The sequence below is a fragment of the Syngnathus floridae genome, chromosome 16 (assembly GCF_059516105.1).
Source record: "Syngnathus floridae isolate MCC-2025c chromosome 16, RoL_Sflo_1.0, whole genome shotgun sequence".
In the NCBI taxonomy this organism is placed as follows: domain Eukaryota; kingdom Metazoa; phylum Chordata; class Actinopteri; order Syngnathiformes; family Syngnathidae; genus Syngnathus; species Syngnathus floridae.
The window spans coordinates 4988693-5003419 of record NC_142428.1 but is presented as its reverse complement, the minus strand read 5'-3'; the positions used below and the strand labels follow the sequence as shown (position 1 = coordinate 5003419).

The 14727-nt window shown below is 41.6% G+C and overlaps 2 protein-coding genes across 5 annotated transcripts in view; one reads left to right on the top strand and one right to left on the bottom strand.

The window, feature by feature from the left end:
- The first annotated feature begins 74 nt into the window (after positions 1-74).
- The window catches only part of vsx2 (visual system homeobox 2), a 39179-nt gene continuing 24526 nt past the window's right edge, over positions 75-14727 (top strand). For 2 of the 3 annotated variants that reach the window (XM_088356464.1, XM_088356463.1), the window contains exons 1-7: positions 75-2637; positions 2812-3447; positions 3685-3769; positions 4208-4331; positions 6072-6252; positions 6466-7681; positions 10003-10095. In XM_088356464.1, the coding sequence (XP_088212590.1) occupies positions 3012-3447; positions 3685-3769; positions 4208-4331; positions 6072-6252; positions 6466-6854 (1215 nt within the window). In that variant the 5' untranslated portion in view covers positions 75-2637; positions 2812-3011 and the 3' untranslated portion in view covers positions 6855-7681; positions 10003-10095. The remainder of the gene's footprint in view (positions 2638-2811; positions 3448-3684; positions 3770-4207; positions 4332-6071; positions 6253-6465; positions 7682-10002; positions 10096-14727) is intronic. The other variant, XM_088356465.1, reaches the window with a different exon arrangement.
- LOC148385238 (uncharacterized) lies at positions 10251-12841 on the bottom strand. Of its 2 annotated transcripts, none has more exons than XM_088356459.1 (3): positions 12687-12841; positions 12380-12474; positions 10251-12186 (listed from the first exon to the last, which is right to left on the bottom strand). In XM_088356459.1, the coding sequence occupies exons 1-3, from the start codon at positions 12803-12805 to the stop codon at positions 10520-10522; spliced, it is 1881 nt and encodes a 626-aa protein (XP_088212585.1). In that variant the 5' UTR covers positions 12806-12841; the 3' UTR covers positions 10251-10519. The 2 variants fall into 2 exon arrangements, with proteins under 2 accessions (XP_088212585.1, XP_088212586.1); XM_088356460.1 differs by having other exon boundaries at positions 12380-12488; positions 12687-12801.

The window sequence follows — 14727 nt, the reverse complement described above, 5'->3', positions numbered from 1 at the left end:
AGCAGCAGCAGCGTCTCCCTGGGCCGCCAGTTCAGCGCTTCTCCTTTAATGAGCTTTGGAAGCAGGCTCCCTTATACACAAAACATTGCGTAAAAATAATATTGCTCATTGTCGTCACCTTTAATCAGAGTTGACATAATTACTTGGACCATTTCTCTTCTAATTAGCACACTTCAGCATTGTCGGAGCGAGCGCTCAGGCAAAAAGAGAATCAGACAGGCATGCCGAATGGGAAACAAAAAAGAAGTTGCTCGGCCGTAATTAGGTAAGACAACGCCTCTGACTGTTCCCGGCTGGAGATGTCGCTCGCTCTCTGGCCGCTCGCTGCCAACCAGTTACACTTCTTCCCGGGCCTCTAATAAGCCCCCAATGGTCTTTCCGATTCACACGGACAGAGGCCGGCCGGCTCTGCTTGGGTGACTTCACCTCTCGCACCCGCCCGGGTCACCCCTTCCGAACAATCATTTGTGCGATTTACCAGGTCACAGAGACAAAATGTGGCAGAACATTTTCCAGGACTGGTGTCACTTAAGATAGATTCTAAGTTTGGGCTGGACGATGAACTAGTAAATGATCCCACGGTAAATTTGCTCTCCCACGCCATACAAATTGGTCTGACATGTTAGCCACACTGACACTCTCCATGTTGCCTGTCACCATGTTTGATCGGGTCGCTGTCCGCAGACCTGCTCATCCACATGGAGGCAGACAGCCTGGCGGGGTTAGTTCAAACCTTAACCCCACGTTACCCTCTGAGCCCCCAAGTCCGATGTACCCCCCCACTTCTCAGTCTTTAAATTAGCCGTCAATTAGTGCAAATTAATCAAGTCCTCGCCTAATTAAACAATATCTGCGGGCAGCTACCAAACATGCCATTAATTGCAGTAGGGCCATGAGAAAACTGCTGACCTTGCAAAACTTTTTTTTTTGTGTGTGTGTAAGGTCATCATCATCATTTATGGTGGTGCTTCATCTTCAGACTTTTTTTGTTTCCTTTTTTGCATGCTATAAAAAAAAAAAGTCACAACAGATGTTTACTTGTTAATCTGCATGCTCTTTGATGGGCATCACCAGATACTGTAAAGCTTCAAGCTTAATCTGGAGCCTTATTAGGCCGCATCTCCGAAACATACAAATCAGCATGCCGCCATGCTCACGCAGGAGATTAGTACAAGCCATAAACTGTTCCCCTCCCTCAACAAAAACAAAAGACTTTTTATAAAAAATTATATGTTGTTTGTAATCGATAGGCCAGAGAGTGACCACCACGTAGCACCCCCCCCCCACTCCCATTTCCCTTCCATCTTAATAAATGACTAGATCCCAACAGGCTGATGTATCATTAGCATACCTTAATAACATTGATTTCTTCATTAATGGAATTTCCACTAAATAGGCTCTAATTAGTTTCAACAGGCCCAGCACTAATTGGAGCAGCAATATGTTCCTGCCTTCAAATCAGCGGCTCATTTCCAAATGTTTGATGTGAATTACGACTTTGTTAGTGGATCAGTGGATGTGCACGCAGCGATGACTCTCTAAGTCAATATTGCACTTTATCAGCTGTGAGCTCAAGATGATATGGTAATGTATGCAAAGGATGCCAACAGACTGGAGCACCTGAGGTCAGTATTATAGTAAATAAATACTGTGCCATGCATTTAAATGCGCTTTTAATTCTCAGCAGTATAGGCTGCTCTGCTCAACAAAGCATTGACGTGTGCCTGTCACTGCCAAGTGAGTCAAAACACATTAATGGACATGTTTTACTGCACTTGTGCTAAAGTACTTTAAATGTCAACACAGTGTATTTGAAAAATAATATATGTATTGTCTATTGACATTATGACTTTTCATTATAATTATTAATAGTAGCATAGCACTTTAGTTGTCAGGGGTTGTTTCAGTTTATTTAATTATTTTATAAAGGCCAAAGAGCCATTTATGAAAAAAAAAGCCAAATGAAACTAATTATTTTTAGACATAATGAGCATTTTTATTGCATATGCATTTTATATCAAGAAATATTTTGACCAAAGTCAATCAAGAGGCATGGCATGATGAGTTTTCATTATTGATACATTTATTTATAAATGTCATTATTTATAAATGTATGTACAGATTTAATACTTATAGGTGATTTTCGAATTGTATTCACATTCCTTCACGTCCGTTAATGTATGATGATGTCATGATTAAGGCCAAAATCTTTTACCTAATCCCCTCAATATATTTTCATTAATTAATTTGTGAATATTCTTCAACGATAATGTCTATGTGAACGGTAAGTATTATTATTGTTATATTATTATTATTGTTATATCATTGTTTTAATGTGACTTGGCCGATTTCCAGCCACTTTTATGTGCACTCAACCGATACGTGTATCATTTTTCTTTTTTCAACCTGCCCTTGAAAGTGTTGCTGGGGGATTAGGACGCGATGCTGGGTCCACGGATGCAAAAAACAATCACCCAGAGCGCGCTGGCTCCACGTCGTTGGTCCACCTGTCGTGTTTTTGAGGGCCTTTGATGAAGCCCCAACGCACAGAGCCACGCACACAACATCTGGAGATCAATTATGCGTCGGTGATCTGCAGAAAAAAAAAAAAAAAACATGTTATGGCCACGCGTTTTGGTGAGGATTAATAATCCACCGCCCGCCCCCACATGAAAACATGATTTCCAAATTCACCTAATTTTAAACGATCTGCCCTGCCTGTCGTAAACTGCTGTGTGTTTCTTTAGTCCTAAGATTTTATGAGGGTGAGGGAAAAAGCGTCTGTCTAAATGCATCGATGATGATCCACAGGAATCCGGAATCCTCGCTGCTGATTGGCTGCTGGGCCCTGCCTCTCGTCGGGATGGACCTGTTGGATAAAGGGACCATTTTGTAAAGAAGCCCCCGCATGCACTTGTGCACAGAGGACCATGCACTGGGGAGCAGCCTGTTACATCCACTAAAAAAAAAAAAAAAAGAGGAAAAAAAAACCTTGTTGAAGCCAAGCCACCATGACGGGCAAACAAGGCGCGGTGTTATCAGCAACTTTGAACCCCGTGGAGACGAGAAGAACTCCTCTGGGTTCAAATGGAGGCAGCAGCGTTAACAACCAACAGCAGCCGGCCAAGACCACCGTGATCCACCCGCCAAGCAGGTGCACGGGATTCGGAATCCAGGAGATCCTGGGGCTCAACAAGGAGCCGTCCGCGGCCCCGAGGAACCCGCTCAGCTCATTGCCGGCAGGGGCGCATCTCATCGCGGCTAGGTCCATGCTGGGCCATGCTGGCGTGGGTGTCGGGATGGGATTAATCGGGCCCGGTGGGATTCCGGCGTTTTACCGTCAGCCAGCGTTTTTGGAGAGCGTGCTGGAGCCGCAGGATGTGCACCTGCGGCCGCACAACAACACCTCTGCGGGGCGGATGGACGCCGGGCAGTCTGCAAGCTCCGGTCAGCATCTTTTTTTTATTTTGCAGGAAATCAGTTTACATGCCTTAAGAAAGAAAGAAAGAAAAAAAAAACGCATTTTTCTCCTATATGACAATACAACGTCCGCTATTCGTGTGTTTTTACTTGAGAGTGCAAAGTTAAATTTAAATTTCAAGAGTCTACTATTTTTCCCACGTAAATTAAAAAAACAAATATGCTATTTCATGTGTGATCAAACGTAATATTTTCCTTGTCCAGACTCTGAGGATTTGTCTTCCAGTGAAAGAAAACTGCCCAAATCTTCAATAGCTCAGAGCAAGAAACGCAAGAAAAGACGTCACAGGTCAGTAATGATTTCAGAATTAAAATCTGTATTCCCAAAAAAATAATTCCAAATTATCTGACGGTACCACGTTGTTAAATTCTGTATTGTTTTTAACAGGCTAAATCTTTTGCCTTTCTTGTGCAATAAAGAAATCTAAAAAAATAGGAAACAAAAGAACTACAGTATGTTAAATGTGATTTTGGCTATATTAATAAACACTGGATAGTCAGGAGTCATATTGTGCCTTTTATGATTATTTTTTTATCTTTATTTTTTCACCCCATGTCATGTCTATTACACGTTTGATAAATACACCTGCATGTTTTCCCTATACAATATTTTAATATATTTCCATAAAATAAATCAAATCAAATATTCAAAAAAAAAAAAAAGGGAATGGGATGGTTTTGTGCATGAATTGAGCGTGGGTGATATTTGACGGATTTGTCCAAACAGGACTATATTCACCTCGTACCAGCTGGAGGAGCTGGAGAAGGCCTTTAATGAGGCTCATTACCCGGATGTGTACGCACGAGAGATGTTGGCCATGAAAACCGAATTACCTGAAGACAGAATACAGGTCAGACACACACAAACACACACACACACACACCTACAGATACGTACATTATATACGAGATTATATTTTGCACCAAGTTTCAAATAAATATCCCTTTATATCTTTTATTTTGAGCTAACTTTAAGTTGTTTTAAAAAAAATTGTAGGTCAGGCCTATATGAATTTTAGTCACCTGTTGGTATATTTTGAACATCAATTCACATTTTTCGTCCTATAAGACTCCATAGCATACTCCTGTGTGATGAAGGCCTGTGTAGATTAAGTATGCATATAGAGATTATTTTCATTAAAGGTGCGTCAATTAATCAAGTAATCGCTCAGAAAATGTATTGATAATTATTTTTGCTCATCAATTGTTTCAAGCCTGTGTTGAATCTAAAAATATTCAAATCCCCAGAATTTAGGCTTCCTATTAGCAAATATTCTCAGAATATCTGTATTCCACATGAAAGCAGACTTCTCTGTGTTGAATGAAAATAAGACATCTGAAATATCTGCTTGTAAACAACGAGGAACATTTTTGGCTATTTCCTGACATGAATTAGAATAAAACAAGGTCAGTGCATAAAATCTACATTTTAAAGTCTCATACTAATTTTTGATTGACACTATCAGAGGGCCAATTAATGTTTTATTGTGGCTGGGATGTAGACTAATTGTCATCAGTTGTTCCTAATATTTCGGCACATTTTTAGTAGCTACAAGAGAGAAGAACTATAATCATGAAAATTCCCGTTCCCCGTGTGTGCACCTTGCATTTTGCTCATCTTTCCGAGGTTCTGAGTGATGCCTTCCCCCTGCCCGGGACACATCGTTTTTCATCAGGCTCACTTGGAAAGTGAAACAATTTGTTGTGTGGAAGCAGACACTAACGACCTAATCAAGCGATCAAGGCGGGAGAAGATTGCGCCGTGACCCCACACCATCCATCTGCCTGCACAAGCCCGCCTTTTAATCTCGTTTCTCATTAAGGGCGCAAAACATCTCCCAATAAATAATACCTCATGCAAAGGGATGGATAAAAAAAAAAAAAAATAAATAGGATCAAGCTGGCTCCTCTGCTTAAGAAAAATTAACACCCAATTTTTGCTCATTGAGCGTAATTAGTTAAATGAGACCGGCTTCGGGGCTACTGCTGTGTGAGAAAGGGGGGGGGGGCTCAAATGAAATAACTACATTGAATTTATTATCGCGGGTCAATAGCATTGCACCCCCGAGTCCTGCTAGTTTAATTTCCCGTGATATTTGTCCGCCTGGCCGCCATTGATCGGGACTGAAATTAACTTATTTTTCAATCAGACGGCGTTATGCCCCAGGGTAGCTGCTCCTTTTCGCAGCTCCCTTTGACGTCCGGGGCTGACCTCAGACGTCATCTGATAAAGAAGTGTTCCCACAAACTTTATGGAGGCACGTCCACTGGAAGAAAAAAAAAAATCATTTGTTTTCATATTTGACATGAGAAAAAAAATCCTTTTCCCATTTGGACATATGAATTATTATGACAATTATGACACCCAAAATGTCATTAAAGACAAAAATATAAAATGTCGCTGTAAATGAGTTCCACATCTGTTTCCATAGTGATTCAGAGGCAAGTCACCAATCATGGGACTTGGCTTGAATCGATTTAGCGGGGGACTTGACTTGACTTCAAATTCAGTTCTCTCAACTAGAATCAGCCACAGTTGAAAGCGATTGCAAATTACAAGCATAGTAAAGAAGCGTGTTATGTCGTCACAGGTGTGGTTTCAGAACCGCAGAGCCAAGTGGAGGAAGAGAGAGAAGTGCTGGGGTCGCAGCACCGTCATGGCCGAGTACGGCCTCTACGGGGCCATGGTCCGGCATTCCATCCCTCTGCCGGAGTCCATCCTCAAGTCAGCGAAGGATGGCATCATGGAGTCCTGTGCGCCTTGGTTGCTAGGTGAGCCACCTTCCTCGTTGTCATCCTCTTCCTCATTCTTGTTTTTGTCATCCCCCCATCCTTAATATTACTTGTATCCTTTTAGCAATGCTTCTTTCCTTTTGTCCTTCCTTCTTTCCTTCTTCATGTCATGTTCATCCTCCAAGCTTGTTCCTTCACTGCTGTTGCGACATTCAATTCTAAACCAGAACCTTCTTTGCTTGCTGTTTTCAGTTCAAGATGGCTTACCAATCAGCAGGCGCTATTCTAAATCTGAATGCCCGCAACTCTTTGCAGGGATGCACAAAAAGTCCATGGAGACCCCGCCGCCCCCTCAGCCGGCGGTCGCCAATTGTGACGAGCCGCCGCTGCAGCCTCAGCCGCCGCCGCGACCCGGCTCTCAGAGGGCCGAAGACTCTGAGGCAGAGGAGAGGAGGTCGAAGGGCGAGTCAGTCATTTCTAAAGAAGAACTGAGAGAGAACAGCATCGCTGCTCTTAGGGCCAAAGCGCAGGAGCACAGTGCCAAAGTGCTCGGGACGGTTTGTCACGACCGACCGGATGAGGACCAGCGGGAGAAGTCCGGCGCTCCTTCAAGTCCTGCCGAGGAGGCGAGCAGCCCTTAAAAGACTGAATGCAGGGCGCTGACCTCTCATTGGCTCTTCTCAAGCAGCCTGCATCTGGACTCTCATGAGGATGATTCACTGCGATACAGAAGATACAGATGCACTTTTTTGGGGTTTACATTTCCAATGCAAACCATCCCGCCAACGATCCGCTCATAAAGAGAAAAACTTAATTGTTGTTCTGTGTTCTGCTGTATATCAGGGGTTCTCAAATCTTTGGGGTCCAGGGAACCCTGACATTGTAAAAAAAAAAATCTAACTCAAGTCAAATGATCCCTTCATAATATTGACACCAAAAAGGCCAATTTTTTTGCAGACCCCATAGTTACACCTTTACAGATGTGTGGTCAGGGGAGCATCATAAGAAAAAAAAAATACTGATAACATAAAATGAATATTAATATTTGTCCACTGATCTTTATGTATGACTAATTTTGAACATTTTTATAGTCTAAATCGCTGAAATTGCATATTTCCTGTTCAAATACAAACGTGAAACGCTTTGTTTTGCTGATAGGACATAAAGCCGCAGTAGGCACAGGTTGCGGGTTACAGGTACTCTACCACACTGAAGGGGGCGTACGTGAGCCAACAGGTGCTGCACCTTTTTTTTTTTTGCCGTCGAGGTAGACCGCTGTCACAAATAAAGCACAGTTATTTTTTTTGCGCTATGTAGCTAAAAGTGGACTGGGAAGTGAAGGAAGCGTTTTTGGGATGTGATGATAGAAGCGCCCCTGGTGTATGTCTTGGAGAAATACAGCTGTTGTGGAAAAACTAGTATGACGTAGCAGCTGCTTAATTCATGGAGTCAAAATCTACAAACAAAGGTAAGACCACAAACTGCTGATGAAATCTGAAATAACCAGTAGCCAATTGTATAATTTATTCAATTAAGCTGCCCTTTTGGGTTTATATATTTATAAATTTGACTCGGAATTTAACTGCAGCTTCCCGGACCTTCAATTTGAGAACCACTGCTGATGTATTCCATGATACAATTTGAATACTTTCACGTCAAAAAAACAAATGTATCATTCACAAAGCATCCAAAAGAAAAAAAGAAAACATCTTTTTATTAATAAATGTGATTTTCCGGTGTTTGTCATCTAACTTTTCTTCCGGCTCAACTGGTCTGACACTGCAAATTGTCTCCTCAGTGCAGAAGCTACTTGTTGATGCTCTGTTGGCTTGCCTCATTAGCACAGCGACCCCCCCCCCCCCCCCCCCCCCCCCTTGCATGCCGGGGTTAGCTCCTATAATCCGTCGCAGTTGAGAGCCTTCAATTTCAGATGAAATTGGAGGGGAGTGGGAGGGGCTGGGCAACGAGAGCGAAAGCAGAGAATGTCTGATTTGAAATCACTTTAACAGCCAACATTTAAGCCGCTCACGCATCCTCTTTTCTACATCCAAAGAATGACAGCTTGACTTCACACCGCTCTTGTCTGCTCAAAATGTTTTCTATCAAGCTACCTGAAGGCCACTTTATGAAGCTCGTGGGACTTTTCTATAAAGTTTGTCAATTTATTGACTCCTCTGAGTGGAAATTTTAGTGTCTGAGAGGATGACCCTGGAAATGACAAATTTTGGAATACAAGATGGATAATTCTGTACAAATCAAATACAGTTTTTTTTTTTTTCAGAAACGGACATAGAAGCATTGTCCGTTACAAAACAGCATTACAAATGCAGGAAAAACAGTGATTTAAAATCAAATATTTTTCAAATATACATTTCCAATGTTTTATACAGTTTAATATTTATGATATTATTCATTGTAGACTAAACCCAGTTAGTTTTAATGTATTTAAAAATTCACGCTGACCTAACTGCAGGATTGAGATCACATTTCAAGCAGTGGGCACCACTCAACTAACAACATGCTTTCAGTCTTCATCTGCAAGGCTCCATCCGAATTCATCTATTGAGGCCAAGACATGCAACTCTGTGAGGATTAGTCCTCTAAGTGCAAATCTATTTAATCCTCTGAGAGAGAGAAAGAGGAAGAGGTTATGATAGATCAGATTTGTGGAAGATCCAGCTGTTTACACTGGAAGCCACGAGGTCATTCACACAGTGGGCCTAAACGCTGGATGTTTCGTAAAAGACCACCGCAAGATCATCTCAATCCATGCAAAGTGAGATCAGGCGGAGGCTTATGGGAAGATTTTCACTAATGCAATATTAACATTCAATTTCCCTTGGAGCAATTTGATTGACATTGGTGAGATTAGCGAGCGCATGCAGCTCATTTTGGGAAACCCCTCAGCGAGAGTCTCATCAAAATAGAGATGTCCTGTTGGTCGGGTTGACGTGAGAGTGCGCCAAAGTGGTCTTATATCCCCACCTACTGGTCATACGGAGAAATGCAGATATTTTTATTTATTTGTTTTATTATTATTATTATTATTATTATTATGAAGCACAGTTTGTCATTTCTTGTAGATCAATATTGCTATTGAGTATCTTAAGTGTTCCGACTCTCGATTTTTCTCCTCAGGAAAGTCTCTAATAATTTTGTCTCTCTACTCATTTAAATGATCATGCAATAAGCAAGGTTTTTATTTTTTAATTTGACCTGCAGCAAGGTCTGCAGAAGCTGGATAACTATCCTGACGTTTGACTCACACAAACACATTACTGCAAAATTTCATACAGAATTTTGTCCGTTCTGTGAAACGATGCCATTATATTTTTACTAGTTTGCACGTAGTGCTCTATGCATGCATGTACACGAGAAGTTACTTTGCTGTGAATAAACGAGATCTTTTTTAAAATATTTTTCTGTATTAATACAAATAGGTTGACTTGCAGTACAATAATAAACCACACGAGGGCAGTGTCGCTCTAGTTTTAACCGAAAAGAATGCATAAGGCAATTGTATGGTCGTGGTCTTTTTTTGTTTTTTACAAAAAAAAAAGCCTGACTGTACATGCTCATATTTTTTGCTCATCAAAGTCTTACTATTAAGTCATTTTTCACAAAAAAAAAATGTTTTAAGTAATTACACTTAAACTAGAGTTGATTTACTTTTCACAACGTAATGGAAGCCTTGAAATGGATTTACACATACCTGAATAGGAGGGACAATGGATATGTTTTGAAAAGACATGATGTAATGTTTTGATCATTTTTCTCATGTGTAATCAGGCCTGCAGAGATGAGACTGTCTGCTGTATGTGAATTAATGGCGGCCGTGGAGAAACTGTGGCTCACTGAACTGGAGGAACACTTCATCATCAGGTAATATTCCACAAAAACTGTAAAACCTAATCAAATTGGGAGTGTATGAGTTTAATTGACACAAAACAATCTTCCAATCAAGGCAAACTTGATTTGGCATGATCTTATAAAACACAACGTAATTGGCATTTTGTATTTGTGAGAGGACATCACACTGACAATTTCAAAGATACGTTTATTTTTTCACACCCCTGCAACTAGTTATTGATTTGACTTCAGTGAATCAAAACATAACATTCATTAGATTTCTCCAACAGAAAATGGTCAGATAAGGTATATATTCTCAAATTCATGCTGACTAAAATACAAACTGTGGCAAAGAAAAAGAGTTCAGCATCCCAATCAAAAGGTAAACAAATAGAATTATCGTTGATGTAAAAACTCATGAAGTCTGCTCAAACACTCGGAATTCTCAATAGACTCTTTAGCAAGTAGCTGAGTGGGCAGCAGGGTTCTCGCCAGTGTGGATTCTTGTGTGCACGTTTAAATTTCTCTTCTGAGAGAATTTTTTGCCACAAACTGAGCATGAAAACGGCTTCTCGCCGGTGTGGATTCTTGTGTGCAAGTTCAAATGTACCTTCCGAGAGAATTTTTTGCCACAAACTGAGCATGAAAAAGGTTTCTCGCCAGTGTGGATTCTTGTATGAGATTTTAAGGTTCCCTTGAAAGAGAATTTTTGGCTACAAACTGAGCATGAAAACGGTTTCTCGCCAGTGTGGATTCTTGTGTGCACTTTTAAGTATTCCTTCTCACGGAATTTTTGGCCACAAACTGAGCATGAAAACGGTTTCTCCCCAGTGTGGATTCTTGTGTGCACGTTTAAATATCCCTTCCGAGAGAAGTTTTTGCCACAAACTGAGCATGAAAAAGGTTTCTCGCCGGTGTGGATTCTTGTGTGCAAGTTTAAATGTCCCTTCTGAGAGAATTTTTTGCCACAAACTGAGCATGAAAAAGGTTTCTCGCCACTGTGGATTCTTCTGTGCAAGTTTAAATCACTCTTCTGAGAGAATTTTTGGCCACCATCTGAGCATGAAAACGGTTTCTCCCAAGTGTGGATTCTTGTGTGCACGTTTAAATGTCCCTTCTGAGAGAATTTTTTGCCACAAACTGAGCATGAAAAAGGTTTCTCGCCAGTGTGGATTCTTGTGTGCTCGTTTAAATGTCCCTTCTGAGAGAATTTTTGGCCACAAACTGAGCATGAAAACGGTTTCTCCCCAGTGTGGATTCTTGTGTGCACGTTTAAATGTCCCTTCCGAGAGAATTTTTTGCCACAAACTGAGCATGAAAAAGGTTTCTCGCCAGTGTGGATTCTTGTATGAGATTTTAAGGTTCCCTTGTAAGAGAATTTTTGGCTACAAACTGAGCATGAAAAAGGTTTCTCGCCAGTGTGGATTCTTGTGTGCACGTTTAAATCTCTCTTCTGATAGAATTTTTGGCCACAATCTGAGCATGAAAACGGTTTCTCGCCGGTGTGGATTCTTGTGTGCAAGTTGAAATGTACCTTCTGAGAGAATTTTTTGCCACAAACTGAGCATGAAAACGGTTTCTCGCCAGTGTGGATTGTTGTGTGCGAGTTTAAATGTCCCTTCCGAGAGAATTTTTTGCCACAAACTGAGCAAGAAAACTTTTTCTTTCTTCTCATGTCTTGCCTGTGTTTGTTTTGAGACTCCTCCTCGTCATCAGCAGCAGAAGCATGTGATGGCACATCATCACTATCTGATGGTGGAGCTGCTTGTGATCCTCCACAGTGGTCTCCATCACCTTTCCTGGTCATTTGTTGACTTGGGCTACAGCTTGGAGGCTCCGCCCCTTTGCTCACCTCATGTTGACCCTCATCTAAACTCTTCACAGGAACACCAGTCATTAGCATCTTGCATGTATACTCCTCCTCCTCCTCCTCTTTAATGTTGAAGGAGTCTTCTCCCTCCTCTTTAATACAAAGCCGCTCCGGCTCTTCCTCCTCTTTCATGGTGCAAAGAAACGTCTGCTTCCTTTGTTCATCAAAGTGGTGAATCTCTTTGCCTACATCTTCCTCTTTAATGCGAGTGCACTCTGGCGCCTGCTGCTTAGGACGAATAGCTTCACTGATGTCTACAAAACAAGACAAACACACATATCAATGTATATTAACAATGAAAGTTACTGTTGAAGAGAAACTGGCAAAACCTATACAAGGACTTATTCAATCTACTTATTGCACGTGATTTTGATAGAATTCTACTACAAATAAACACTAGAAGAGGATTCATAATGGAAAATAGTTCTTTCCTAAGCAAGTACTAACCAGCTCTGCGTAACACAACGTAAGGCTGCAGCCAAAGATCTTCCAGTCGTCGACGACTACGGTCCTTTGATGTAGTCCTTGCAGACATTTTCACACTGCAATCACAACACTTATTGCAGCGACATGACCAAAAAACAGCTGTAATTCAATGATAACGCCAATAGTCAAGCTAAAAGATCATAACGTTAGCACTATGCTACGGTAGCTACCATGTTAATGAAAGCAGGACGCACTTCTTTACGGCAATCAACTAGTACTACAAATAACGGTGCTAATATGGCAACTTCGGTCCACAGTCGTAACTTACCTCTTTCGTCGTGGCAGTTCAAATGTAGCTAATATTTCTGATGTGGCGTGTTGATCTGATGCAGCCAAATAGACGGCGATAAGCTTCTGTTCGACTGCCGCGTGCGGTTTTGCCGTCATCGCTTTACTTTACGTCATGATGATGTCATTTCAGAGAGTTCTCGGACGCCCTCTAGCGGAGGACCGTGGGACGTTTCATGTTGTTGCCCAGCAAACAAACCAACATTGCGTGCAATAAAAAAAAAAAAAAAAATCGAATAGATTTTGATTAGGGTGACTAGACGTCGTCTTTTTCCCAGACTACTTTTAAGACCTAAAAAAATGTCAGGGGAAATTTCAAAATTGTCCAGGAATTTGTTGGACTGCCTCAAACATAATACATGTACAGTACATTGTCACTTCACACATAATTTTGTCAAGTTTGTCAAGGACAGCATTTGCTGCCATGATTTACAAATCCTTATCGGCAACAGTCCAACTGTTATTGTAAACGCCGTTAAAGAAGGATAGCGTGAAGGATGAAAAAGATTGATCTTTGTTGTTCCAATTTATGCTCTCCATCCATCTTAAGCACAATATTGTAGACTGGATCGAAATATTCCGAGTCTTCCATTACAGAGTCCCAAGGCAACTTCGTCATTTAAAGAGTCTTTAGCTATATCTGTATTTAACTGACGGTGAGATGTATGCTGAGCAAGTGTTTTTTTTTTCATCCGCTAGTGGACTTACTGGTGCTGACCTAGAAAGTCTCCCTGGAATAATCAAATATACATTAAATGTATCTGCGTGCGAGTGAGCGAATAATCTCCGGATGAGCTTCAAACAGCATGTGAGGATGTGTTATCTACTGGATTAAATGAGGGATCCTAATTTGAAAGATTGTATGCAGTATGGAGGCCGGTGTTGTTTTTTTTTTTTTTTCCCCATTTTAGTATTGTTTATGCGTGTGTTGTCCCCGGGCCGGCTGACAGGTGTTTCATTTGAGGACCGATAGGAATGGAAGGAATGTCTTCCGACGAGCGAACCGTCAACAGCAGTGTGTTTGTTATAAATCATCATCTCATTTCCTCTTTTCAATGTGTGCTCTTTTCTCTTGATCAACTTCACCTCGGCGCATAAATCACTGTTTTCCTCTTCTGCCCTAATGTCTGTCATTATCATGGTGTCTCGTTTGGTGTCACATTAGTAAGATGTTGAGTAAGTTGCAGGACTTGGCTAAAATTTCTGGAAGACGCAAACAACTTCTTTTTCTTGGGACTCGCTTGAAATTTGAAGAGCAATACTTGACCTTTGACCCATGTTTGACTTGACCTCTGCAGAACTGACTGAAAAAGAGATGATGATATTTTCAACTCTGGAATCTCCTACTGGGATTTAAGTCCTGGTGTTATATATTTGCCGAGGTTGCGATCTGACTGCGCAATTGCAAGCGTTGTGTCCACTCGGGGGTGGATGACTAATCGAAGTAGCCTAGCAGGCGTGGGTGAAGCCTCCTCCTGAATCCCCAACGCCGAGGGAGAGAAAACACACGGCGTTCGCTGGGCGAGCGAGCCCACTCCAGCGCCCGCGTCGAGCTCTCGCTGATGACAGCGCTACTCTCGCCCCCCCATCGAGTCACATTTCACGCTTGTTTGGAGAGACGACAACATGAGCATAGCGGAGACCAGCCGCGCTGTTCTTTAAGGCCTACTAGACCTCACTGGAAGTTTAAAGGAGATAGCGTTCCCCTGCTGTCAGGGGTTCATCGTTTTCACCCTATATTGTAGATATCGCGGATTCCTTTAAGATTTTTGTGCGCGTGAAATTATGTACATCAGGTTTATGCTTAGCGTTTTGCATGATGTAGCCTATTAGCATTAAGCTAGCTATTATTGAGATGATATTTTATGGTTGAGGTTTTGATATACTACAATTGGCATTAAGCCAATGTTGAGATGAGGAAATTTTGTGGTTTGTTTAACATTTTGATGGTTAATTGTTTGTATAGTGGGGGCGGAGCTATGTGGTGGCCAATGGGGGCCCCTCTTGGCCACCTGACTTGA